This window comes from Prosopis cineraria, unplaced genomic scaffold (genome assembly GCF_029017545.1).
Source record: "Prosopis cineraria cultivar Desert tree isolate PC_DT_omini unplaced genomic scaffold, ASM2901754v1 PC4, whole genome shotgun sequence".
Lineage (NCBI taxonomy): Eukaryota > Viridiplantae > Streptophyta > Magnoliopsida > Fabales > Fabaceae > Prosopis > Prosopis cineraria.
Genome location: NW_026555335.1, coordinates 39,928,841 through 39,956,822, shown reverse-complemented (window position 1 = coordinate 39,956,822; position 27,982 = coordinate 39,928,841). Strand labels below are relative to the sequence as shown.

The 27,982-nt window shown below is 34.5% G+C and overlaps 3 protein-coding genes across 3 annotated transcripts; 1 reads left to right on the top strand and 2 right to left on the bottom strand.

The window, feature by feature from the left end:
- Positions 1–195: 195 nt before the first annotated feature.
- LOC129308532 (quinolinate synthase, chloroplastic) lies at positions 196–5,821 on the bottom strand. Its single transcript, XM_054949693.1, has 7 exons — positions 5,072–5,821; positions 3,781–4,065; positions 3,245–3,463; positions 2,935–3,114; positions 1,130–1,639; positions 605–766; positions 196–520 (listed from the first exon to the last, which is right to left on the bottom strand). Exons 1-7 carry the CDS (start codon positions 5,816–5,818, stop codon positions 470–472), a joined length of 2,154 nt encoding a protein of 717 aa, XP_054805668.1. The 5' UTR covers positions 5,819–5,821; the 3' UTR covers positions 196–469.
- Positions 5,822–15,083: 9,262 nt separating this feature from the next.
- On the top strand, positions 15,084–21,303 carry LOC129309291 (protein POLLEN DEFECTIVE IN GUIDANCE 1). The gene is made up of 11 exons (XM_054950806.1): positions 15,084–16,016; positions 16,708–16,859; positions 17,120–17,223; positions 17,604–17,692; positions 17,810–17,883; positions 17,987–18,137; positions 18,256–18,423; positions 19,076–19,173; positions 19,292–19,414; positions 20,130–20,198; positions 20,272–21,303. Exons 1-11 carry the CDS (start codon positions 15,296–15,298, stop codon positions 20,476–20,478), a joined length of 1,956 nt encoding a protein of 651 aa, XP_054806781.1. The 5' UTR covers positions 15,084–15,295; the 3' UTR covers positions 20,479–21,303.
- A 1,952-nt stretch (positions 21,304–23,255) lies between these two features.
- Positions 23,256–25,281, bottom strand: LOC129309621 (cytochrome P450 71A1-like). The gene is made up of 2 exons (XM_054951261.1): positions 24,167–25,281; positions 23,256–24,075 (listed from the first exon to the last, which is right to left on the bottom strand). The coding sequence occupies exons 1-2, from the start codon at positions 25,115–25,117 to the stop codon at positions 23,461–23,463; spliced, it is 1,566 nt and encodes a 521-aa protein (XP_054807236.1). The 5' UTR covers positions 25,118–25,281; the 3' UTR covers positions 23,256–23,460.
- Between the last annotated feature and the right edge of the window lie 2,701 nt (positions 25,282–27,982).

Genomic DNA, 27,982 nt, shown 5'->3' with positions numbered 1-27,982 from the left:
TTGACAGAAAAACATGATGAAGTTCCAGAACAATCACTGTAAGGACTGTCAATTGCGGAGTATTGGACTATTCAATTCTGTTGCATCTGAAGCCTCCATAAGTTACTAAGCATTCCTAGCTTCAGCAAAAAATTGCATGACGCAGACATCTGTACTGCATTAAAAGTGCAATAATGGAGGGGAGAGGCAAAGGGGTTTAGCAACCAAAACTTTTATTACATTCCTCTTTATCCGAAAGCAAACTATATTTCATGGCCATTCTAAGTAACCCATGTTAGAAACTCCCTACATGAAACATAATAATCATACAACAGATCCTGACTGTAGCAACCACGCTATAAGAAAAGTCCTTGCACGGATCAAGAATTTTTCCATTTAGGATTGTTTACAAGTCAGCAGCACATGTTTCTGTCTTCGCCTTCACTGCTTTTTTCAACTTTTTGACATAAAACCTCCACTGTCTTAGGAGTTAGGAATCAAGAATCTGATTGACTAGCTTCTCCGGAAGCTTTTTGGTAGCCTGTGGAAGAATCCAAAGGTGAATCCAACGGCATATTGTCTCACGTCAATAAGGGAAAGACTTCACCATTTAAAGAGAACTAACCTGGAAGTTCCTCATGTGCAAAATCGGCTCACATCCTATATCTGCTACTGATTTTCCATTTGGAGTCTGCAACGTAAATCTTTCTGCCTTGTATTCCGAAAGGGCACCTTCCTTATCAGGGAGGTGATGGCATACTTTTAGAAGTGAACCAAGAGAATTCATCTGGAAAATTAAAAAGAAACGTCAGAAGACTGCTTTTACAAATAATATTGAAGATTCATCATAGTTTGAATCAGCAAACTTTTGGCCAAAATAAAAAAAGAATCAGCAAACTTGAGACATCCACTGGTGACCAACCTTTTCTTCTTAAGATGAGATGACAATAAGATTGATAACTTACGGACATCAACTTTTGCTCCCCAAGGCATTTTATCATATCTTCTTTACCTTTAGCTAGGGTTTTCAATTACTTACAGATTGCAGTTATTAACCAAACTGTAAATCAGTGTTTACAAATTGTCATCAATGGAGAAAATCCTATTTAAGCAGATAAAGTACTCTGCTAAACAAAGTTGCAAGTTCTACCTTCATGTATGGACAGGATGCACAGCCACCATGAATGGAACAACCCTCCCCACTAGCTACTCCAGGTACAACAGGAAGTACAATATCACCAACCATGGATTGTAGACTTGAGGGTAAGCTTGAGGAAGTTCTTGAGATTGAGTCTGATGAAACTGGAAAGACGATTTCAACTGTAATTTTTGCTCCTTGAGAAGATGATTTTGCAGGCTCTAACAAATTACGTACTGCTGCTACAATTGACGTTACCATCCCAGATTCTGTTCCTAGAACAAATTGGAGATGATCATTTACATTTCTATCCAATGCTTCTTGAACCCTGTTCGTTATAAAATCTAAAATGTTCTGGGTGGAGCCTACGACACCCATTCCCCTTCTTTTTGCTTCCATAGCCAAGGAAAACATTTCTCCAGGGACCTCAAGATGCGCAGTAAGGAATGCATCACAATACATTTCTTTTATCTTTTCCACAACTTCATGCCCGAAAAGATGATGTACAATGCACGTTCCATCCTGACATCAGGAGTCCATAGTAAGGAAATGAATAATCCAGAACTACAATCGCTAGAACTAGGAAAAACACAAAATAACATGATGACAATTGCAAGATAGCTGTACATTCAAGTCCTTTATAAAACAAAAAAATGAACCAAAAGTGATATTCAAGCACTACAGGAAAAAATCTCAGAAATTAAAGTTGGTAGAATGGAAAATGTTTACAAGTCATTTGTCAAAGATCAGATCTGAACTGAAAAAGAAAAGCATAACAAAGTCCATATAACTCGAAGTTAGAAAAAAGGGAGGAAAGGAAAATATAAAATACAACAACAACAACAAAAAACCTTTATCCCACTAAATGGGGTTGGTTACATGGATTGTAAGATGTCATTGTGCTCTATCATTTAGCAAGTTTTTAAAAATATTATTAATTAAGAGATCGCATTCAACAACTTTCAAGAATGTTCTCTTAAGCCTTCCTTTATCTCTTTTAATAGGGCTTAAAATTATATGTTCTACTCTTCTCACCGGTGCCTCCCACGGTCTTCTTTGTACATACCTAAACCATCTCAAATGATTTTCTACTATTTTTTCCTCAATAGGTGTTACCCTCACTTTTTCACATACGCGCTCATTTCGAATTTTATCTTTCCTTGTATGTCCGTACATCCATCGTAACATTCTCATCTCAGTTACTCCAACTTTATGCTCCTGTTATCCCGTTAGAGCCCAACACTACTATATAACATAGCCGGTTTGATTGCAGTATGATAAAACTTTCCTTTAAGTTTATTAGGCACCTTACGGTCGTAAATAACTCCTTCAGCTTATTTTTAATTAAACCACCCAGCTTGAATCCTATGTAAAATATCTTCACTGATTTCTCCATCATTTTAAATAATGGCTCCCAAATATCTAAACTTTTCCACTTGAGGTATAATTTGATCTCCCAATTTTACTTCCAAATTACTGTCGACTAGTCTCTTACCAAATTTAAAATATAAATATCCCGTCTTACTCCTACTCAGACGAAAATCTTTCGATTCCAATGTCCTCCTCCATAACTCAAGTTTACAATTAATCTCTTCTCTTGTTTCTATTATAAGAACTATATCATTCGCGAAAAATTAGAGTTATCATTGTCAAGCATCAAAAATTAAGAGTTTTTTTTTTTTGGGTTTTGGGAGGGGGGGCTCACCACAAACGGTAGAAGCATGAGCATGAAGATGCTTCACATGATCAACATTCAATCCAAAGACATATAAACTCAAACATACCATAGCTTTACAAATCTAGCCAAAAGAACTTACTTGATAATAGTGAAGCCGGGGTAATAATGATCTTATAGAGTCTCGATTGTGCTCCGAATGTAGTTCAGCAATCTCATCATCGGTCATTTCTGCCATCTGCTGGAATAACTCCTTAATATTTGCACCCATGTAGGAATCAGGTCCATACCATAAGTTCAAAGCAGGTATTTGAGCAAAAGCCTGAATAAAGTAAGAGCAACACAATTAATGAAACAGTCACTGAAGGGGCTGAGGGGTGCTCATCAAATGATGCATCTGTTTGATACAAAGCCCAAGAGAAAAATCAAGAAGTTTTATGTATCGTACTAACCTGTAGAATAGTCTGAACAACATTTGATGAAGTACAGGTTATTGTTGGAACAAGTTCATGAGCATATGCTTTTGTCTCCAACTTAGTATTTATGTATATCACATGCAAGGAGGGAGGACACCCAGAAGCTGCCTCCAGATATTTCATGTAAGTAGGAGTAGAAGCAGCATCAGCCAGAGAGCAACCAATACGTTCATTTGACATCCTATACACACCAACCTGCATGAAACTCTCGAAAAGAAGAAATTCAAGGATTACTGACTAATATGTTTCACCAATACCGAACTTTGGCAATATCTCTTATTGTGACACATATGACGTGACTAATACAGCTATGCACCAGTGTCAAAAGGGGAAATTACAGTATAGACTATAGAGTTCATCTTTTTAGACAAGCTTTACATATCAGCATCATCTTACAGTATAGACTATAGAGTTCATCTTTTTAGACAAGCTTTACATATCAGCATCATCTCTACATTATCATCACTGATGGCTAGCCTAAAAGCTAAGAACAATACAAGAGAGAGGCATACCTTGTCAAAACCAGCTTGGTCAAGGATAGCACGCACATTTTCTGACATAAAATCTACACCTAACACTGTTATGAATTGGCACCCAGCTTTTGCCATTTTGACAGCTGAATCTGCCATGACTAACGAGTCAGATATATGGATGTGAGGCCACTGCTTCTGGGCAGCAGTTAAGATGCCTTGAACTTCAGGATCCATGTAGAAGTGTGCAACAATACCAATTTTCTTCTCCTTGAGCACACTGACAAGTTCACTAACTTTTAACTCATCTGGTGAAAGGTATTTTGCCTGCAAGAAAGCTAGAAGGAAATTAGGAATTTAATGTTATCAGGTCAAGATTCCACAGCTGCCTACACAGAACAGTATTACCCTGAAAGATGGAAGCAAACAAACTTTTCTCTCATCCTTTGATTACATGGCATCATTGTGAAGTTGCGATTTTCAGAAGAAGCAAGCATAAAATTAATACAACTTCCAATGAAGCGTTAGTAAATGACACATTTAAATTCTACAAAATCATGCTAAATAGTAGTTGTTTCAATTGGGAAAACAATGAAAAGTACAGTACCAAGAGGAAGACCAAAATCGAAATGTTCATCACTGGCTACAATAATAATTATTATTATTATTTAATAAAACACTGATAACATTACCCAAAAAAGGTTACATAATAGTTCCTACATTAGCCCATCTCTTATCATCATCAACCACCTCCCTACAGTATGTTGGCCACTGGCTGCAATTATAAAAGAAGACAAGATCATATTCTTACAACAGAAGGGGGGGAATAACAGTGATTCTCTCATATCGTTTTGGACGGATTAAATGATTCCGCCAGGAACTGTGATTTGAGGCATTTCTTTGCTTTTTAGATGTAAAAGAGTGACAAATGGAAAAGACACCACTTCCTCTGAGTAACAGTTGTGAATATTTCAGTAGAAGAGTTTACAAGAGAAGATCATTAAGAAATTTAAGAAGTTATCCCAACAGTAGATAATCACCATCATCTTCATTGAGGATTGCCACAGTACCAGTAGTTAACCCCATGTTTCTGCGTCTGTGTATACTCAGACAAGCAATTTCTTTATAATATGTAGCTTATAATAAAAATCAAGCCGCGCCGCATGAGAAACGAATAGTTTGTTTCAAGCTCACAATTATACCCCATGAATATGTTCAACAGTCGACACTTGATATAATTTTCATACACAAAAAAGATGCTATTATTGTGAACTTCAATTCACTTTTATCATTCTCAAAGCGATTGCTAAAAGGTCGGCGACATATTGCTAACCTGAGCTTCGGCGTAGCTGCCCTTAGGATGAACTCCGTCAGCAGCCACGACTAAGGAGGGAAAAGGCTCAAAGGGCGGTTTACCTTCCCTCTCTGCGATCAATTGCTTTGTCCTTTTCTGCATGCTAATCAGAACGTTATGCCAAGTATTTACCCTTGAACGTTCACTTCCAGGTAAACCGACATTAAGAGCCACCAAATCATCGGTATTCACCTTCAAAACCTCCTCTGGCACGCACCCGTCGAGCATCCAAACCAAGCACGAGCAAAACCCCCTTGAGATTTCCGAGTCACTATCAGCCGCAAATCTCATCTTCCCTTCCCTGTCGATTCTCACTTCCAACCAAACCTGCGCAGTGCATCCCATGACCCGATTCGAGTCGACGCGGGCCGAATCCTCCAAAGGCGGAAGAAGGTTCGCGTAGTGCAACAAACGCTTGACGCGGTCGATGGGCTCAGGCAAAGCTCGAAATTCATCAACTAAACACTGGAGCTTCGAAGAAGCCAGCTCGGCGGTTTGCGACGACGAGAAAGTGAGAGCAGAGCAACCAAAGCAGGAAGCAGAGTTTCGAGGATTTGGTTTCACAGAGTTTGAATCCGGGATGTGGGATTGGATGCATCTGATGGGTTTCCATAACGATAGATGCGATTGAAGCCGGAAAGAGGTTGGTTTTGAGGCGGCGGAGGGGTTGAGTGAGATTGAAAAGAAGGAGGAAGTAGCAGAAGAGGTCACAGACATGGCTTCCATGAAAGCGAGAGCGGAAGGAAGAGAGAAGTGAATCAATGACCAATAGAATGAAAGCAGAAGTGTGAATTCTTGTGGGTGATCTGGGCTTCCAAAACGAGAGCTTGGCCGAAGGAATGAACGAAGTGAGCGTTATCCGAATGACCAATGGGGTTAAAACACACAGTTAACTTGGTTGAAAATGAAATTATGATTTTTATTACAAATTGAAAATATAATTAATTAAGAAAGCTGTCCAATATTATTTAACACTTAATCAAAATTACATCCCAATGACACATTCACTCCTTTAATATTATAAAGTATCTTAAAACTAATTTTATACTTCAATAAATTAATTAATTATCTTTAATATATATTTTTTAAAATTATTTAATAGGGTATTTCAATTAAAAACTATTATTCATACCATTTTAATTAGAGTATTTAAAAGAAATATTAACTGCACCTTTAAAGACCCATATTACTTTATATTTTTCATATCTTATGTAGAAAAAATGGCTTATAGTTTTAAAGGAGTGATTAGTTAATATTTTTAAAATTTCTTACTTTTTTTTAACCTTATTAAATATAGTATCTCAATTAAAAATTTTATTAATTACATTTCTAATTAAAAATATTTTTAAAAATTATTATACTTTAAAAATCTCAAGATGCCTTATATTTTTTAACATAATATTTAAAAAAAAAGGTTTTATGATATTGAATGGAAGGGGTAATTTTTAATACCAAATTTCGGTAATAAAAATATGAACCATAAAAGTGCAGCGAGATGCTGTATTTAATCAAGAATTCAAGAGTTATGCAACTAATTTTGAAACTTTACACACACAGAAGACCCACACAAATACATTATATGGATACATGGATACCGATATTGATGCACTAATAATATTGATAAGCTTTTGAAACATGGGAGAAAATGGGGAAAAGGGACCAACTTGGTATGAGTAACAGGGATATACACCGAAAGATAAAAAAGTTAAAACAGAGTCACATGCAAGAAGAGTTTTTTATTTTTTATTTTTAAATTCATATATACATGAAACATGCAATTGTTGATGTTATTTCCGTCATCCCTTTGAATTGATTCCAACTCAAAGATTATCTTTCTCAATTCCGGACTCTTTCTTGCTTTAATTATAATTTAATTATATTGATCTTAAATCACGACAAATCACTTTTATTAAGTCAGTCTCCAATCTACTTGTAGTATTATTTTCTACGAGAAATATATATAATATTTTTTAGAGGGGGGGGCGGAAGGGCTGGGAAGGATCAAAGCAGGTGGCAGTCAGTCAAGTGGGGGAGCAAAATAGTTGGTGTGACCGAGAGGGGGGTAAGGTAAATTGATTAAAAAAGTTAAATTAAATAAATCTATATTAAAGATATTCTATAATAACAATTGGTGTGGGCCCCGCATTCCAAGTGCTGCGAAGTCGAGAGTTATGGGTCAGAAGCGACCTGCCGTGGAATCGTTGGGGTTGGCCCTTCAAGTGCTTCCCCTTTTTGCACTTTTTCATCAGTTTCTCTTTCAGGCTCAGTCACTCCTTCTGATTCGGGGCCTCATTCGGCTCCCCCCAATGCAAGTGTACCATTTTACTTTGTCAGCCCCCAAGTTAGGTGGCTTCAGAGCATCTTTGATTACTTCTCTCTTCTTCTTCCCCTCACTACACCCGCGTATTTATATACGTTGAAAATCGATTGAAAATATGAGGGAGAAAAATATCTAAGGCTCTTTGAATAAAAAATCGCACCTAAGATTTAATATATTGTGAATTATTTCCATAAACCCAAAAATGTTAAATGCAAATATATTTCTTCATAAAAAAATACATTTGCCTCAAATGTACAAAATTTGTAGGTGTATATATACACAACCCAATACCCATAAAAAATATTACAAGATTCATATGTGAACAATACAATATTTATTTATTATACATAATCCGTATGGTTAAATTGAATAATAATGTATAAATTTTTTCAAGTGTATAAACAACATAATGTTCATGAAGAACATAACAAAGTACATACAAGAATAACACAATATATGTTTATTATGCAAAGTTTGAATGGTTAAGTTGAATAATAATTTATAAATTTATCAAGTGTATGTACAACACAATATTTGTAAAGAACTGGATAAGGTCTAAACATAAACAATACAGTGTTCGTTTATTTTATATATATATATGATCAGTGTGGTTAAGTTTAAATGTATATTTTCACAAGAATTTAACAATGGCTTGTTAAAGGTGTGATAATTTGTATAGAAAATAAGGAGAAGGAAAAAAAAAGTTGGACATTAATTTAGAATTCTTAAACATACCATGGATGAGGCTTCGAAAGAAAGAAGGCGCATCAATTAAGGCGACAGTCAAAATGATTAGTGAAAATTTTACTTATATAAATGTATAATGCCTAACACATTATAATTTTACCAATTCAGCAATAGTATTAATATAATTATATGCACATCAACATATTTAATTTTGTCAATAATGATATGGACTAATATTGTAGACAAATGAAACTTAAAGGATTTGAAGTAATGAAAACAGAATATAAGGATTAATACTAAATAAGGCTAAAAGTATAGAGACTACAATGATATTTTCTCTAAAATACATCATGCTCAAAATATAACTGGACATTGAGATAAGTATTTTTTTAATTAGTATTTGAACCTTCATTTATAATCATATTTAAAACATAACCAGACATTAAATACAAGTATTTTTTTTTATAAGAATTTGAACCCTAATTTATTATATTATAAAATACTAATTCTTTTCAATAAATTCAGCCTTATTACTCTCTTTCCTCACAGACCAAGCATTTAAAAAAAATTTCTTTTTCCATTCACTACCTTATTTACATTCTTTTTTATCTACACTAAGGACTTGAATTTTGCTTGTTTCCACTTTAGCTCAAAGATATGTTGGATGCTCAATCTTGATCACTGTTATTAGAATCAGATCGAACCGGCCAGTTCAACTGGTTTAACCTGGAACCGACTTGAAAGTGACACAAAACTAGGGATAAAAGAACCACCAACAAACCACCTAGACCGAAAGTGAACCAGACAGAACTAGGAAAACCAACAGTCCAAACAATTCTCTCTTCACTCCCTTAACAAAGCATTAAGAAAATTATCGAGAGACCAAGGCATAAAAGGGAAACGCACGAATTCTAAAATCTAAAACCTAAAACTCTTGCAGTTGAATCAAAACCCTTAACCTCTTCCTGCTCCAGTTCAACCATCAATCGCCTTCCTTAATCTAATTGCACTCTTTTGTTCCTCATCGATGTCATCATACTGTCAAAGACTCACAGTCACGCTTAACTGCTCATGTTCATGCCTATCTTCCAAGCTCCAGTCGTGTTCCACTTTGAATTTCAACTTTTTTCCACAAACCTAATGAGAAACACAAGAAATATGTAATAATAAGAAGGGAATAGAGTGGGGGTTGGTGAGTTTTATGAATGGATGAAAATTCTCCTTAATTAGTTAATTATTGTGTTCCTTTTTTTTCACCTTTGCCTTTTTCTTCTTTTTGAATTTTGTTGTTTTTTTTTGCCCGTGTTGAGAATAATATGACGGAGATGTGTGCATAATATGCACATATACACGCATTGACATTTATCTTGTATATTTTTTAATTTTCTATTTTTTTTGAATTTATCAATTTAACTATAATTTTTAGTATATACTATTAAAATATATTAATTTAATCATAAATGGTCTCACTATAGTTCAAAATTTGAACCATGAACCGATACTTTGATCAATTCAGTGGTCGATTTTAGTGACATTTGACTAATCCAAATGCAAATTTAAGCTTGAAACCTCTAATTTGTTTGCTTTAATTTATCTAACTACAAAGCACCAAATTCCTTGCTCATCGTATATGTAACTTGTGTCCAATCGAAAGTTAAAAATTTAATAAAAATGTTGAGCATATCGCCAAATAAATATTTTTGTAAATAAATAACATTTTAGTTTAAAAAGGAGCTAAATCAATAAATTTTTGACAGTTTTATTGGTTGACCGGTAGTAATAGAGACGTAAAAAAAAAAAGAAGATTCGTGTATTTTTTATTTTAGATGCAATGTATATAGATTTCGGATCAAACTGTCTGGGTTTTATTATCTTGTCAAAGTTAACGAGAGAATGGTGAACTCACCCAGCTGGGGGGAAAATGGGAAAATCTTATTCAAGGAACACTGGAGGATTTTAATAAATTTAAAATAACCCAACAATTTTGATATGTCACTACAAAATCAAATGATTAATTTGAAAATAATTTTACATAAAAAATTATTATAATATTACTGGTTTTTTAAATTAAAAACCCACTCCAGTGACCAATTAAATAATCTAAGTGGCTAGGGCTTTAAACCCAGAACTCCTTGGCAACTGAAAAATTATAAAGCCACCAAACTACCATGACACCTTAATTATATAATGTACAATTCAATATATATTGTCAACTTAATTTTTTTTAACTTTCAAATCATTTACTTGTAAAAACCTTAACTCAACTAATTATTTTTTAATATTTACTTATTAAATTACTAAGTTGTACTTGTCAACATATTTTAATATGCAAAATGTGTCATTATAACCTAATATCTACTCATTCCGTTTAAAAATGTAAAGCATTTTTAACTAAATCTCACCCCTCAATAAAGTAGTTACCTACTTTTTAATTAACTCTATTTTTTTATATTTATCCTTATTAAACAGTCTATAATAAATATAAAGTCATTATTAATAGATGTACTTTTGAAAAAAAAGGCAATGATTATACTTTAAAAAATTAAAAATATCTTATATTTTTTAACATCCAACTCCTTAAAATTTTTTTTATATTTTTGAACGAAGGGAGTACTTTTTTTTGATAGAAACCTAATGTCTATATCAAAAGCTCGTAAACTTATCATTTTACTAAAACCACTTAAAAATTTACTAATATTTACTTGTTGCTATTTACCTATTTATTTGCCCTTATTGATTCTTCAGATAGACTAGAATATTTAAAAAGAATTATACCATTATATTGATGAAAAAAAGCACATTATTGAGGGAAAAATGAAGAATAATAGAATGCGATGAATTTTGGATAAGTTAGAATCTAAAATGTGCTGGCCCAAGAGAAAAAAGAAGAAGACCTTTGGATGCTTCACCAAAAAATTTCGTATTTGAATAGGTGTCTAGGCTTGGATCAGTCTTACCCGACCCAAAAAAAAAAAACAGAGAGGATTTTGGCAAAAAAAATAAAATAAAAGAGTAAGTTTATACTTAAATTATAGTGTCCAGAGTATTTGAGACTCTCAAAAGTTTTTGATATAATTTTACAATTACATTTAAAAACATTGCAACGTGCCCCTTTCTATTAAAGTTTACTGATATTATGGGATTTAACAGTTAAGTTGTACTTTTTTATTAAAAAATAGGAAAGAAATAAAAAGGCATATAATATTGGGGGCGATGCTGGGGCCAGTGCTCATATTCTTCCCCACTGTATGAGATTTGGGCCTCACACTTCCCAATGAATCTCATTGCGCTTTCTTATGCCTCATTGACTCATTCTGTGGTCCTAGTAGGGAGCACATTCCTGCTCCAGTTTGAATAGCATGACTTAAAATTAAATCGAATATATTCAATTTATATTTATACTGCAATATTTCACACTACAATCTACACGAATTAATTAAGATTTTAGTAGGATGTACAGCGAAGTCAGCGAAAATCTAACACATAATTTGAAAACCTGCATGCACATGTACGCAGCTCAGGATGTGATTACTTGCAAAATTTCCATTTTATGCCACTCTGTGCAGTGTGTACTGAAGCCAGCATGCTTTGATGCAAGTTTGAGTTTCTGTTACAGATAAAAAAAGAAAAATTAACAATTAACTTTTAATGAACCATGAAATGAGTTGATATGTGTGTGGGTAATGGGAAGCTTATGGGTAACATACTCTGTATAAATTAACACATACACACAAAAGTCTCTGGTTCAGTGTGAGGCAATGAGAGGTTGGGATTGGGCTTATCCAACTTTATCATATTTGGTATGAGTGATTGATCAATCCAAACCCATTTACATGAATTACTTAATACCGATGCCCCTAGCATTGAAAAAATGATATGGGATTGATTTTAGTAAGGGAGAGATATCCTTGCCTCCATCCTTTCCCCTTCTTTGTCCAGAAATCCAAATCTACCTCCATCGTTCTTTCTTCATCTATATCTACCTTCTTCCTTTCTTCTTAATGACAATGAGTCAATGACAAAGACCCATCGATGACAAAGAACCATTGAGTAGACAAAGAAGCGAGGGAGAATCAAAGGAGCTGCAGATTCAATCTATGAGGGAAGTAAGGAGAACCATTAATCTATCGATGGCAAAAAGTAATATCAAGTCTTAACCATTAATGGCATTGATCGATGGCCCCTTTCGTTATTATTTGAGGTCGTGCAGTATTGTTTTGGCCAGGCTCTGCATTCGATATTTGCTGACGTGGATGTGCCGTCATCTTCTAGATCTTTGATGTATTCCAGTTTTCTAGGCCTGTCTCTGCCTTCGTCTTTCAAATCTTCAGCATCACAATTTCTCTATCCAATGTGTTCCATCGTGCATGAGGGGAATTCATTTTTCTGGGCAAAGGGTATTATGGTCAATTGAAATTATAATTACATATATTAAATACTTTCAATTTACGTATTTCTATATATACCAAACGTGATTTTTAAATCTTATTCCTACTCTCAACCCTATTTCTATTTTTATTTTCAATTCCAATCCCCAAACACTTCATCCTCCCTACCAAGTATGGCCCAAAGGGACTTGTGAGTTTGTCTTTATTGTGAAGCATTGTCGTAGACTACAAGAAACTAGGCTTAGTTGGCATTGGAAAGAAATCTTAAATTCAGAGAGAAAGCATCCAATGGAAGAGTAATGCTACGAGTTGGACTTAACAAACTTTTAAAAAAATAAGAAAAAAAAGGAATGTGGCGCGCGAGCTTGCAAGAACATTCTCCAAGCCAATCCTTTTTTTTTTAATAAAGAAATATCATATCGAGAGGCGTATATTGATGGCATGTGTTCCCTTTGTAATAATTGCAAGGCAACAGCTGCATATGTATGCACTCACTTGTCACATGAACTATCTACTTTGTCTGGACTGGGTTAGAGTCTGAAGTGCTGGTTCCACTAATTTTTTCAATTTTTCATGTTTATAGAAAACCACGGTTTGAGGCCTCACCGACACTAGAATGAGAAACAACTTCTACTTGCATTTATGGTTAATCTATACCTGAACATGAATTATATCACAGCGACTGACTTTTATACTCCAACTTCACCTTTTAAAGATTGTGAAGATTTCAGTTTTTTTAAACACTAATCCAAACGCACTCTAAAACTAGATGAAAATGAGAACCATGGTTTTGTGCTTCAAAATAAATTTCATTTCATCTTACTATCTTCTCAAATCATCACTACAAGCAATTACAAAACACATTAATTTCAATTAGAAATGCGAGAAGTTGTCGGATTTCGATTTTTTTTTTTTAAACACCAAGCCTGGGATTTCATTTGGTTTTTTGTAGGTAACGAACAATGTCAAATTACTTGGAGTTGATGGTGCCTCCACAAGGTTTCCTGGAGACTAAACACAATTTTGGTTATCTCATCCACCACGAGGTTGATTGATAATTACAGGGGTATATTAAACAAACTGTAACACATAATTTTTCCTCTCCTAAAATTTCCTTGTGAGAGCCTTTTTCTCTCCATCGATGACAATCTTTTATGTGATTTTTATTCTCTAGCGCCTCTCTTGCCAGCTTCTTTTGTGAGACAGACATATGATGTTGGTGATTTTTTGTCTCCTTTTGTTGGTGTGAGTTGTTTCTTCCTTCTACGAGTGATTGAGAAGGGATTGAGGATTCGATTGGCATTGGTGAGGTAGAAATTGTCTATTAAAATGAATGATGATTTGTGCAATAGTTAATTATGAGTTTTGCTACCTCTTATAACAAGCTAAGAGGTATAAGGTTTTTTAGTATGGATCTTGATAATTTGAGTTTGTTGTTAGAGTCTCGAGTTAGGCTTTTCAATTCATTATGGTGTAGTTTGCAGTAGAGATGATGATGTTTTTTTTTTATATAACGCTAATAGCTGGTTTGCTGTTGTTGTTAATAATTTTGGTTTTCTTTACATAGAATCTAATGTGAGGATATATGGTAAATTTATTATTTGAATAGTAGTCATTGGTTATATAAGGACAAGACTGTCATAATGGTCTTAGTGGTATCATGTTTTTTTATTTCTTCATATCGTTTTGCATTACATTGATGGTTTTTTATTATTGTGTTGTTTCTTTTATTTGTATTTTGTTTGTGATATTTGATTTGTCTTTATAAACACTTCAATTTTGAATGATATTTCATGTTTTTGGAAAAGAAAATAATTACAAAGGTTGTAGCGCATTATGTCATACTTTGATTCATAAAGTAAGGATTAATTAGCCAAACAATAATAAATATAGAAGGTGATTCGATTATTTTAAAGTGCAGGGACCTATTTATAATAAAAAATGCAACTTTATTATAAGGGTGCATTTATAATTTTTTTTCTTTTATATATATATATATGTGTGTGTGTATTTTAAATTTGAGAAGGACTCATTTAAATTTATAGATAATATAGATGAGGAAGAATTGTTTGTAATGTATTTTTTCAAAAGACACCTATAAATAATTAAAAAAAAGAAAGACTTTGTACAGTATACACACATAATTTTTTTTTATCAACACTTTATATATAAATAATAAATAAAAATTAAATTCAGAGTTTTGCCACCAATTTAATTTAGGTTGAGAACACTCTCTCTGATTCATAGCAATTGAAGTAATTAATTGAAACTGCATGAATATTTTTATAAAATAATTAAATTAATTAATTAATTGTCATCATAAAATTTCAAATTAATTAATTTTTAATTTACAATTGAAACTGTATTAATCCTTTTATAAAATAATCAATTTATATTACATTATTTTTTTCAAAATGATTAAAATTAAAATAATCAATAAAAGAACTAATTAATCTCACAGAGATAACTAATTTTCAAGGTTAATTACTTAGTTTTTATTTTTAAAATTAAATTAATTTTGCAGATTACATTATTTAATTATTCATTACTACATTAATAATGAACAAAAATATATACCGGGGGAGGAAACAGAGTAAAGCGAAGGAGAATGGAATAAGGGGAGGGACGAAGCGCGAATGAGACGAGTCCGGCTGGACTGCATTATGTGGAAGAAGAGTGTCACACAATTCAGAAACTCCCAAGCATCATTCACCTTCTTCTTCCCTCTTTGATGTAAATCTGAATTTTCATACAAATTCCATCATTTGCTTCAAAGCTTGTTTGATTTGCGGCTGAGGTTTCCTTCGCATGGCGGTGCGATCTGCCGGCAGAAAGCTCTCTTTTGAGATTCTCAGCGATGACAGCTCCCATGAAGAAGATGACTCCGGTCTCTATCGATCCAAATCGAGTCCAAGTCGAATCAACGTCAGTACAGCAGAACAATCACAGCCTGCTCATTCAGTTTCTCCCAACAAGTCTAACCGGAAGAAGCGTAAGCACAAAAGCTCGAGGAAGAAGAAGCTTGTTGAGCCCTCGATACCAGAAGATCCGATCGCTGAGCAACAAACTGTTAATTCAAATTCAGTTTCCTCTGATTCCAGAGATCTACATTCGTCATCGGCGAACGGCGAAGTGTTATTAAACAACGGAGCAGCTTGTGGCGTAAACGGGTTTGAGCTTGGCAGACGGGGATACTATACAGTTGGGACTGTTAACTGCGAGGAGATAAGTGCAGCGGAAGAGAGTAAGACGAGTGTTTGTACAGTCGCACGGGTGGCAGAGACTGAGTTCCAGAGCGTGCGTGGTGGGGAGGGGTTTAATTTTGGTGAATTAAGGCTCAGAACTGTCAATGGTAGTAATTGTGAGGACTTGGGGCCTTCAAGTGTTGATGGTAATGACAAGGACGATAGTGGCGCGAAGGCCAGTTCGGTGGAGAAGCAGAGGAATGGGCCACATGGGAATGTTGTTTCACAATTAGAGACAGCAGTATCATTGGATTGGAATCGTCTTATGGCGCAAGATCCGAATAGTGAGTGAATGGGTCCCTCCTGCATGTATCTCACGCTCTTTAATATGATTCTCAGAAGGTTTCATGATATTTGTTTGAAAAATTTGTGTCTTTTTCCTCTTCTTCTAGGTCACATTTTTCTGATCAATTCATTGAAATCTGCTGTAAGATGTTGTTCATTCATCATTACTGAATCTAGATACTTGTACTTCTCATCTATTCAGGTCCCTATCTCGCACAATATATTGCTTGATTCATTTGTAATTAACACAGGTCATTTTATGTCACGACTGGATCATACATCAACTTCAAGAGGTATGGGTTGGGAAAGGGAAAGCATTTTTGTCCCATGCCCCATAGTGATGCCATGTAGCCTTTGTATTAGACATGGAAATAACACATAGCTCTTTGTCGTAGAAGATGTAGGAAACCATTGACTTGATTTATTTCTGATAGTTCGATATGGTTTTTGGACTCCATGCTTGCATATCAGTGAATGAGAGTGGAAGTTATGGGGCAATTCCCATGAGAATTGTATCCTTTGCCATGCTTTAGCTGTTCATTAATAGTTCAAAAGTAGTATATGGTCTGAATGGTTCTAATCATATTTAGTTCTTTGTTGACTGCGTTTCTTTCCATGAAGTTGGTGTCTTAGTAAAACCATTTCTTCTATCCTATTAACTAACCTTGTGTTGATACATTTTGATGCTAGACATGTTTTCAGTGGATAAATCACCAGTAAAATGCTTCATGGAGGAAATGTACAATGGAAATTCTCTCCGGAGCACAACAACCCTTGGTAATGAGAAAGAACGAGAAAGAGTTTATGACACCATCTTCCGCTTACCATGGAGATGTGAATTGGTATGCTTTTGCTTTCACACTTAAAAAGGCTGGAAATCTGTTTGGAGCTCTATGGTGTAATCTTAGGACTTTCACTGTGGTATTTAGGTGCCTGTACTCGTCCCAATAATTATCAAATTTAAAAGTTGCAGGGAAAGAAAGTTATCTGAAACCTCAAACTTTCCACATTTATTGGCCAATAGTTAATCTGTGGTCACATATCTTCATTTATACACGTACATTCTACATTATGGTATCTAAAACATGGAATATATTTGCAGCTTATAAATGTTGGTTTCTTTGTCTGCTTTGATTCGTTTCTGTCACTCTTAACCATCATGCCAACAAGGATAATGATGACCATATGGAGGCTTCTAAAAACAAGGTTTGCCACCGTTTCTTGATACCATTTCTTTGTACTTAAGTGTTGTTAGGCATGCCTATGAGGATTTAATTAATGGGCTCAACTTACAATGTATGTTATTGGAATTGTGATATAAGCCGTATAGATTTAGTATATACTTGCTAATGCTACATGTCAGAAAACGTTTGAAGAGATAGAAAGCAAGGTGATTTTGATTTAATTGTATGACCTCAGTATGCAATTGATTCAATAAGAAAATTCCAAATGTTATAGGATTGGATTTTTTTATGTTTATACTGGTCACGTTCCTGATTCTTACTGTGGTAGAATTCTTTTTTATGAAATTGATAGTTTGTCATGATTTTAGAACTTGCAATTTGACCTGATCATGCTTTTGGCAGGCAGTTCAAGAGTCTGTCTGCAATTGAGTTGTCAGATTTTGGGTGTTTTGTAATTATGGCTTGTGGAGTCATTCTTTTGGAGCGAATAGGTACTGCTATAGTTTGATGTCATATGTTATATTAATATATTTTCATTTTTACTATTGAGAAGAATTTGGTATACTGATTTTGATTTGTGTTCCCCCCTTGCACTTTTGTTGCCTCAGATATCAGCTTGATTTATCATATGATCCGTGGTCAAGGAACAATCAAATTATATGTGGTCTATAATGTGTTAGAGGTGAGCAGAATAGACTGAAGAAACTGGTTGATGCAGAATAATAACTTCTTGATCCTTGCCTAATTGCTGGGCTGCTGTGACTGATCCTTAATTATTCTTGCAGATATTTGATAAACTATGTCAAAGTTTTAACGGGGATGTATTGCAAGCCTTATTTCATTCAGCCGAAGGACTTGCAACTTCTACGTCAGACAGTACGAGATTCTGGATATGGAGATATATTGCTGATCAGTCTTTAGCTGTGGCTGCTTCAAATATCCTTTATTTTTGGGATAATAATTTTCTTTGCAAGTAGTTTGGGTATTTATTTTCTTGAGTGAAGGCACAAGAGAAAAGAAGCAAAGGCCGATTTGGTTCCTTGACTGGTTGTACTCATTCATTCTTTTATCTTATTAGTTCAGGCAATCACTTTATCAACCTGTATTGTTGCTCACAACAATGCATTGCTTGCGCTGCTGGTGTCAAATAACTTTGCTGAGATCAAGAGCAATGTGTTCAAGCGATATAGTAGGGATAATGTTCATAGTTTGGTGTACTTTGGTGAGTTTTGTCTGCGACATTACTTTATAATTTTTCTCTCTGCCATTTTGAGGATGTGTTTGACTCAATTCCAGCAGCTGTTTGCAAACATTTTTCCATGCCACTTTTATCACTGTACTGAGGATCAAATGTTTTTCAAACAAACATTACTTTTGAATATCTACCCTTCTGCTGGGCTTTTACTTGTTCTCAACATGAATATCTACTCATTTTGTTGAGATTATGTGCCTTATAATTATATCAACCAAGTAAATAATTATTTGATGTCCTGAATTTTAAACTCGGCTGATCTTTAGTTTTGATTATGTGGCCGACCTATCTAACCTTTTCCCCCATACCCATGTTCTACATGAGTAGGATCAGGAGCAAGCCTTTTCCTTTAAATTTAAATTTTCAATTCATGATGACTTATCAAGTATAATTGTAAATCTTAGTAATCCTCCTGTGCTGCTCACCTTCTGCTGAGGAAGAGGCTAAGAAATTCACCTTTATCTATTTCACTTAATGATTTAAGTAAGGAAGAGATTGATATGATTGCTGTTCTGCTAATGATGTTTTTTTCACAAATGGGGGGGGGTTCTTGGTCTCAGGTTCTCTTTTTGTTTTTTTTTTCCCTCCTTTCTTTCTTTCTATAATCATTTCTGTGAAGCAGATTCTGTGGAGAGGTTCCATATTTCAGCATTTATCTTATTCGTTCTGGCTCAAAATATTCTGGAAGCAGAGGGCCCCTGGTTTAAAAATTTTCTCCTTGTAAGATTACTTGGAAAAATTTAGCACCAAATAGTTATTGAAGAAATTTATTTTGTTCCGACCAATTTCTTTGCTTGGCCCAGATTTGCTTCTAAAATGGATATTTTGGATGATGCAGGATGTTGGCTTGGTTTATTCATGTGAAATAGCTATTGATGTTATCAAGCACTCATTCATTGCCAAATTCAATAACATTAAGCCCAGCGCATATTCTGAGTTCCTTGAAGACCTTTGCAAACAGGTATTCTTCATCTGATTTCTTGTGGGCACCAACCACACAGTTTATGGTCGGTTGATTATTGCTTCAAAACTTTATAAACTATAAACAGCAGCCTGGAAACCTCAGTGATGATTGCTGTGTATTTATACAAATGACTATTCTGAGCTGAAAACTTCATTGGATTCATGAGCATCAAGCCAAAATGTATCATGACACAAGATTTAAAAACAAATTCGTTTTTGAAAAACTTTGCTTCAATGGGTCATGATTGGAAGGGCGTCAGATGCAATTTTGCTTTCCATCTATTTCTTATTTGGATATCATGGTTGTGAACTGGGGAAAACAGCAACATGGTTCAATTCCTTCATATTACTTAAACTGTGTCATTTTTCTTATGAATTTATTAATTCCCTCAGTTTTGTTACTATTTATCTAATTTATCTGCCTATGTAATTTTATCTCATTGGACGTTTTAGTTCCCCTTATAATGTGCAAGTGGGTTTGGAGGGTTATCAGCTAGCAAGATGACAATACTAGCCTACGCTTGGAAAGCCCATTATTAATGTGTTCGGACTTCGTAATTAAACTTGTTTTTTATATAAATATATAGAATGATTAACTACTTCGAAGCTTTAAGTTGATTGATTTATTTATTGTCACATTGCTATAACACTTCATGCTGTTTTTCCAGTCGAGCTTTTCTTATGAATATATTTCTACTGTTTCAATTTTCTAGACTCTGAATGTGCAAACCGAGGGTGCAAAGAAACATCTGACTTTTGTTCCTCTTGCTCCAGCTTGCGTGGTGAGCACTGATGGTTTTAAAAGTTGATTTTTCTTTTTGCCTGCTGATTCTACATCTGTATACTTACTCTCAGGTCATTCGAGTGTTGACTCCAGTATATGCTGCTCACTTTCCGTACTATCCTCTTCCGTGGAGTCTTTTCTGGGTGGTTCTCTTTTCAGCAGTGACCTATGTTATGCTCGCAAGTCTCAAGGTTCTAATTGGCATAGGCCTACGAAAACACGCTGCTTGGTATGTCAGTCGCTGCCAAAGGAGGAAGAAACATCTACATGCAGATTAATTTAGAAGGGTGAAAATTTTGCTGCATCTGAGTTACTGTAAGTACTCTGCTACCCAAAGATGACATTTTATATGCCAGAGGAGCATGTGGATTGTGGATAGATCCGATTAATGGGGAGAGATTGCTGGCACCTAGTACAAAGTGCACATCAGAACAACTTTATGCTCAACCCGCTGATATTTTTAACCTCGAGGCAAGCCTGTAGGCGTTTCCTCGCAATTTTGACACAACGACACATACTTGATGATGATTCCAGAATCCAGAATAGGACAAAGAATACCAAGCTATCATGATGAAATATTTAGGAGATTTAATTTTGTTTAATCAGACATTTTTGATAGCCCTATCCAGCATTGTAGCCCTATATTCTCATATCCCCCCTCCTGACCAATATCATGAGCAATAGTAGTTTGAATTCTCAGCTGAAGAGGAGTGCTATGGGCGACGGAAACTGAGTGAGAGTATGGTCCTTTATAAAGGAAGAGTATGATACCGAGACCTGAACACCACTGCTTGCATCTGCGTTTTCACAGGAGAAATAATACATGATGATGCCTCTGTTTCAGCGTTATGAACCATCATGCTTCTCTCTGCGTTTTGAAGTATCAGCCCTTGCTCCCCTGCTTCTGCCCTCGTATGATTATAGGGCACTCACTTTTTGTTGGGCGTTTGTCTCAAAGGCGATGAAGTTTAACGGTTTTATATCACGCAGCTAGGATGAAGGATACTGATATTTAGTCATTATGGTCATTGTTTTGCAAATGGGAAAATAAATTATGACAAGTAAATTGAAAATTAATATAAATTATGTAGGTTAAATGATAATTTTTATATCTTCCTACAATGTTTTGTTGTTTTACTGGTTAAGCTTCAAACTTTACTTAATGACCTGTGACTTTAAGGAAAAAAATTGAGTTTTAGCAAGATTGGGACATGATTGGATAACCAAAGTATTCAAGTTCAAAACATACATGAACGGAATTTGCTTTCTCAGTTTATCCCTGGCGGCATTTTTATACTTCATTTCAATTCCTAGGCTGATATGTTTTTTGTCCCTGGGGGTTGTTTAAGGAGGTCATCGTAGGTTTTACATATTCATGGGTGACGTGTGATGTGTGTGCCTGTGTCTGTGTGTGTTCATGCACATACGTATGGTTTAAAGAACAATGTTGGTCTAAAACGGTTTGATATTTCAAGAAACATTAAGGGTCTATTTGAAAACTTATTTTGAAAATAATTTTCTGTTCTCTAGAATAAAACAACAAAAAAATTCGTTTGGTAACGTGTTTTTAAAAAGTATTTTGGAGAATAAAAAAATAAAATATTGTTATGAAGAACAGAATGAAAACAACTTTTAGGTGTTCTATGATTATTGTTCTGAAAAATAAGAAAGAATGAGAAAAACACTTATTTTTATTATTTTTTTTGCTCTCAGAACATGTTCTATAGAACACCAGTTTTTAGAACAATAAAATAAATAATTTCAAACAGTTCCTAAGTGATTAGAATATAAGACCATTAGCTTAATCCCTTTTTATATGCTACCATGAAATAAAGTAGCAATGTTCATGCTTGTCTTGCTCAATTGGCCTAGCTTCATCCTAATCATTATTGTTGGTAATTCGAGCGAGTCGAGTTTATTCAAATCTGGCTCAATTTGGGCCGAGTTATTCGGATTAAGAATGTATCCTATCCTTTTAAAAAAGCTCATACAGCTCAGCTCAATTTTAACTTTTTTGGGTTGGGTTCAGGTTGGCCTGTCGGGCTTGGCCAAAATTATTAACTTTACATTCATATAAAGTTAAAAATTCTAGCAGTCGAGCTTATTTGGGTCAAGTTTAATTTGAGTCAAACTTATTCGGATTGGATTTAAAAAAGCTTACTCTCTTTAAAAAAAATTATATAGTCAAACCTAACCCTAACTTTTTTTGAACAAGTTAGGGTTGGTTTATCGAGCTTGACTCGAATTATTAACTCTACTAATCATGTTAAGATGGGTCCATCCTATCTTTAGAAAAATGAGATAGGAATTTGTAGGATGAGAAAAAAAAAAGGGATTTGGGATGAGACAAGACATGAGATCACTCTTGAGGCATCCCATCCCGAATATAATACACATGTTATTTATTTATTCCATGTACAATATACATGTTATTATTATTTTTCTTTTATTAATATGTAATAGTTTATGCATTTAGTATATATATATTTTGTTAATGATATACATACATTTTTTTTATTAATATGTAATAATTTCAAATATCTCAACTAAAGAATAACCAATGATTTGATATTGTACTTGACTAGTTTATTTAAATTGAATAATTTATTAATGATTTTGTTGTTATTGTACTCATTGCCTGGAGGTTATTTGTGGTTGGTGTGTACCTAACTTTAAGTTGTGATGGTGATTTTTTACTTTACATTGTAGTTGATGTAATTTAATGATTAAATTTATATATTTGTATTGTTTTGGTTTTGGAATTAATAAGTTATATAATTTAATAAATGTTATTTAGATCTTTCTTTCACTTTTTATTTGCAGAATGTCCTTATTTCATTCTAGTTCCAAACATGATGGAATAACTTTTGGGATGAGACAAAGTTATATGAGATACAGGAAATGGCTATCCTAATCCTGTCCCTTCCCATTAATGCCCCTGAAATAAAAAAAAAGAATCTTCTGTACAGAGATCTCAAAATGCTCCCTCATCTTTCTCAACACGAGTGAGGTCCTCAATAGTCAGAATAGCATGAAATCTCCTCAGCGTGTGAACTTTGAAAAATACAGCATTTTTACAACTATGCAATCCTTAAACATGAACTCCAACATTCAATGCCAACCGCAATTCAAGCTTCAACAGAGCATACCTAGTTGAAAACATTAATACAAGCACAATTTACAAGAAGTTTTTATTTAAAATGTTAATTGAAACCACATACTGGAAAGATAAATCATGAACTGGACGTTCAAAACTTAGATCAAACGGAGTGTAGCATCGGTTGAACGCAAATGGGTACTTTCTTTCTGCAAGTAATTCCATATGCCTCACTCATGTCCATGTCTGGACCAGATTTACATGTTTCAGGAATCTTCCAATCAAACCAATGCAGAAGATTAGCCAATGCAAACTCAAGTGATGCAAACCCAAATGAAACTCCTGGGCATCCCCTTCTCCCGCTTCCGAACGGAATAAATTCGAAGTCTTGCCCTCTGAAATCAACCTGGCCATTCTCAAATCTCTCTGGAACAAACTCTTCTGGTCTTTCCCAGAATTCTGGGTCCCTCTGAATCGCCCATGCATTCACAAATACACTTGTTTTTGCAGGAACATGGTATCCTCCCAGTGTCACACTCGATCTTGTTGCTCTTGGGATCAAAAGAGGAACAGGAGGATGTAATCTTAAAGTTTCTTTGAGTACACATCCCAAATACTTCATCTGTCTTACATCATTTTCTTCCACTTTTGATTTATTTCCCACCACTCTTCTTACCTCTTCCTGGGCTTTCTTCATTGTTCCTGGATTCCTCATGAGCTCAGCAAATGCCCATTCCAGAGCTGTTGCCGTTGGGTCACTTCCTCCCAGGAACAAATCCTGCAATTGTGAAAATGAAGATTTTCTGAAAAAGTATTATATTGTTTTGTATGAATACGGAGGATTCAATTCACGGAAAGATAGATCATACCACTATCATTGCTTTAAGGTCAAATTGGGAAAGCTCCATGTCAAGCTGACCATGTTCTTGAAGATGGTGAAGAATATCAATGAAGTCTTTCTTTTCCGATTTGCCACCATGTTCTTTCTTATGTTGGGCAATCACCTCATCGAAGAAAGCATCGACTTCTCTAAACGTAGCATTCATCTTTGAAATTAATCCAGTAACAACATCAATCCATCTCAACCAAGGGAAAAAGTCCCCAAAACTGAATGCCACAGTTTGAGCACTAATTTGTGTCGCCAAGTCTCCAAAGCTTCTTTTCCCATCTGCTGAATGGAACTTCTGTCCAACAAGACATCTGCAAACTATGTTGTTTGAAGCTGCAACAATCATATCAGACATATTCACGCAAGACCCATTATTATCATTACGATCTGCACATGCTTCCCAAATCTTGTTCACCATATCTGCAACTTCCTCCTTTACAACGAACTGAAAGGATTGAACCCTTTTAGGGCTGAGAAGTTCAACAACACAGATTTTCCTCTTGAGCCTCCATTCTTCACCGTAGGGTAAGAAACCCAAGTCCTTGCATCCATAGAGAATGATTTTAGCTGCTGTGGTTTGAGGCCTGTCTGAGAAAACAGCGTCATGGGATTTTGTTATTTCTCTGGCCATGTGTGCAGAAGAAACCACCAGAGTTGGCTTTTGACCCAAGTGGAGAAGCATGAGAGGGCCATACTTGTGTGAGAGAGCTTTGAGAGAACGATGAGGCAGAGTGCCAATCTGATGTAGATTGCCGATGAATGGAAACCTAGGTGGGGATGGAGGCAGATTCAATTTGTCTCTTCTTGTTCTTGTGAGTTTGAGCACAAAGATGGCGATCATGGACAAAAAGAGAGACAAATAGAAGGTTGGGTTTAGCTCAAATGGCAATCGTTCCAGAATTGATGATAGAAGCATTCTTGTTCCATCCATGGCGGAAATGAAAATAGAGGCTTACCATAGCCATCATAAGTAAGTTGAGATTTTTCTATTATTTAATCCCTGCATGAAGGTGATGAAGAAACTTACATCAGAAACAGAACAAATTTCAGAATACATTAAGTAACGGTTTTTCAATTAGAGACTGAATTCATATAGCTTTCATGCCTTTATTAACCCATCAATTTTGATTATGCTTAGAACTATAGTAACTGGATATATGTAATGAATGGCGACAAAAGTTGAATATAGGCAACTAACGCTTACAATTGGAATGGAATCAGCATATTCTTATTCAGTATCTGACAATGGAAGTCATTGGGAAGTAACAGCACAATGTAAACTATTATTATTAGTTATATAATTGTTGCTTAATGTTATATAGTAGTGAATGCTGGGCTCTAACGGGACAGCAAGAGCATAAAGTTGGAGTAGCAGAGATGAGAATGTTACGATGGATGTGCGGACATACACGTAAAGATAAAATTCGAAATGAGCACATACGTGAAAAAGTGAGGGTGGCACCTATTGAGGAAAAAATGGTAGAAAATCGGTTGAGATGGTTTGGGCATGTACAAAGAAGACCAAGGGAGGCACCAGTGAGAAGAGTGGAACATATAACTTTGAGTCCGATTAAGAGAGGTAGAGGAAGGCCTAAGAGAACACTCTTGGAAGTTGTTGAACGTGATCTCTTAATTAATAATATTTCTAAAAGCTTAATAAATGATAGAGCACAATGGCGTCTTGCAATCCATGTAGCCGACCCCACCTAGTGGGATAAAGGCTTGTTGTTGTTGTTGTATATAATTGTTGCTTATAATAATCATCATCATCATTTCATCATCGAAGCCGGCTGAAAGTCCATTCTGTTGTACAAGTTGTTCCATGTGCCTCAGCATATTTAAAATTGAAGTATGACATGGATCAATTTGTTGTGGTTATGTATGTTTATTGTGAATAAGTTCTTCTAATCATGACAAAAGCAAATTTTGAAGTTTGGATCTTTATTCTCTCAAAGAGAGATATGCTGCTATCTCTACGTAAAAAGAGGGAGACATATAAGGTTCATGGGTTTTACTTCATGTGTAATCTCTTCAATTAGGTTGGGATCTCATGAGGCCAAATTTATTTCGGTTGGTACTTGACAAGCTCTGGATTATATAACCTTGAAAGCACCACTTTTGCTCTTTAGTAAGCATCCCATGAGAATAGCTCTAAATTTTTTAAAAATGATGGTTATAAAGAGGATTTTGTTATGTGCTTTTTTTTATCATCACATCAAGTCAACTAAATATATACTCCCAACATTAAAAAGTATGAGACATTTTTTATTAATGGACTCATATTTTCAATAAAGTGATTACTTGTCTTCAAACTAACATCATTTTTTATATTTATTTATATTTAATAGAATATTTTATTCTAAAATAAATATAAAGTAATTTATTTTTAAGGTTACTTAAAAAAAACATAATGATTACCCTTTGAAATACAAAAAATATTTTATACTTTTTAACATTCAATCTTTTTTTAAAAAAATAATTTATATTTTTGACAGAGAATATATTTATTTATATGTCTTGGTTACGTTATCATCTTTGGCAAGCAGATTCTCTTGAGAGATTACAGGGCTATTTGAAATTATTTTTATTTTATTATTTTAAGAATTGGTGTTTTGTAAAGCATGTTATGAGAATAAAAAAATAATAAAAATAAATGTTTTTTTATTCTCGCTTGTTCTTCAGAATAATAATTACAAAATACCTAAAAGTTGTTTTTATTTTTCTGTTCTTCAGAATAATTTTTTTTATTTTTTAAAATACTTTTTAAAAATATATTATTAAATAAATTTTTTTATTCTCTTGTTTTAAAGAATAGAAAATTGTTATAGACAAGGTTTCAAACAGCCCTACAGAGTTCAGTTTTTCCCCCTCTGCGTTTTCTTTGATAAGCGCAACCTCCCCTGCTTGCGCCCAACAAGACGACGATTATTATGGCAGCCACGTCCTTGGTCGTTTTTTTTTTTAACACAAGTTAAATTTCAACAGTGTTATGTTGTCATTATTTTTTTTTTTTAACACACATATTGTTAATAAAACAGTGGTTTAGCTTATTCCTTCGGATCCACCATGCAAAGCCATGTCAACTTGTACTTTCCTTAGTTCTTGCTTCATCTTCCTGGGTATCCTCAATTAGGAGAACTTGAATCGTATAATCTTGTCCTGTTCCTTGTTCGGAGTGAACAGAATACAAAATGCCACCACGCTTGGAATCCTATTGCGCTGTAGTAAATATCTGAATGGATCCTTAATTTCAAGAATGCAAACTTCACATTTTCTTCTTGATAATGATAGGCACCTCTTTTGCTTCTTGAAGTCATTCCATAGTAAGAAATCTAGACCCCCAACTAATACAGGTCACAACGACAGTAAACTCGCTCAACTGGGTATTTAATACAGTATCATACCCATGGTTCAAACTCGAGATCTCCAGTCTCGTTCCTTTCTTTCTTGAAACCACAATCCCAAATATATAAGTTGCCATTTAAATTCATCTCTTCTGGATGTTTGATACCTCTTCCACAATCAGATGTGAAATTTTGCCACAGTTGTTGACTTGTTTGTATAAGTATTAAGCCAACTTCACTACAGATTTTTCTCTACAAATCATCTACAGATTTATTTTTTTAATATTTAAATTTAAAATTAAAGTGTCACTCTTTCTTATCCATATTGTAGGTAATGTGTTTTCAGGGAAGCCTGTTAGTAAATTTTTTTCCTTCCCACGCTAATTTATTCAACGAAGCAATTCTTCATATTCTAGAAATTAAGATTAATACTGGATCAATGAAATTGTCTT

Excerpts from the sequence above, each read along its gene's own strand:
- LOC129309291 (XM_054950806.1), top strand. The coding sequence starts at position 15,296 with ATGGCGGTGCGATCTGCCGGCAGAAAGCTCTCTTTTGAGATTCTCAGC. Across the intron at positions 17,693-17,809 it reads CATTCTTTTGGAGCGAATAG|ATATCAGCTTGATTTATCAT; the intron begins GTACTGCTATAG and ends TTGTTGCCTCAG. Across the intron at positions 18,424-19,075 it reads TCATAGTTTGGTGTACTTTG|ATTCTGTGGAGAGGTTCCAT; the intron begins GTGAGTTTTGTC and ends TCTGTGAAGCAG.
- LOC129308532 (XM_054949693.1), bottom strand. The coding sequence starts at position 5,818 with ATGGAAGCCATGTCTGTGACCTCTTCTGCTACTTCCTCCTTCTTTTCA. Across the intron at positions 4,066-5,071 it reads GCAGCTACGCCGAAGCTCAG|GCAAAATACCTTTCACCAGA; the intron begins GTTAGCAATATG and ends GCTTTCTTGCAG. Across the intron at positions 1,640-2,934 it reads CCCGGCTTCACTATTATCAA|GATGGAACGTGCATTGTACA; the intron begins GTAAGTTCTTTT and ends TCCTGATGTCAG.
- LOC129309621 (XM_054951261.1), bottom strand. The coding sequence starts at position 25,117 with ATGGATGGAACAAGAATGCTTCTATCATCAATTCTGGAACGATTGCCA. Across the intron at positions 24,076-24,166 it reads ACCTTAAAGCAATGATAGTG|GATTTGTTCCTGGGAGGAAG; the intron begins GTATGATCTATC and ends TCACAATTGCAG.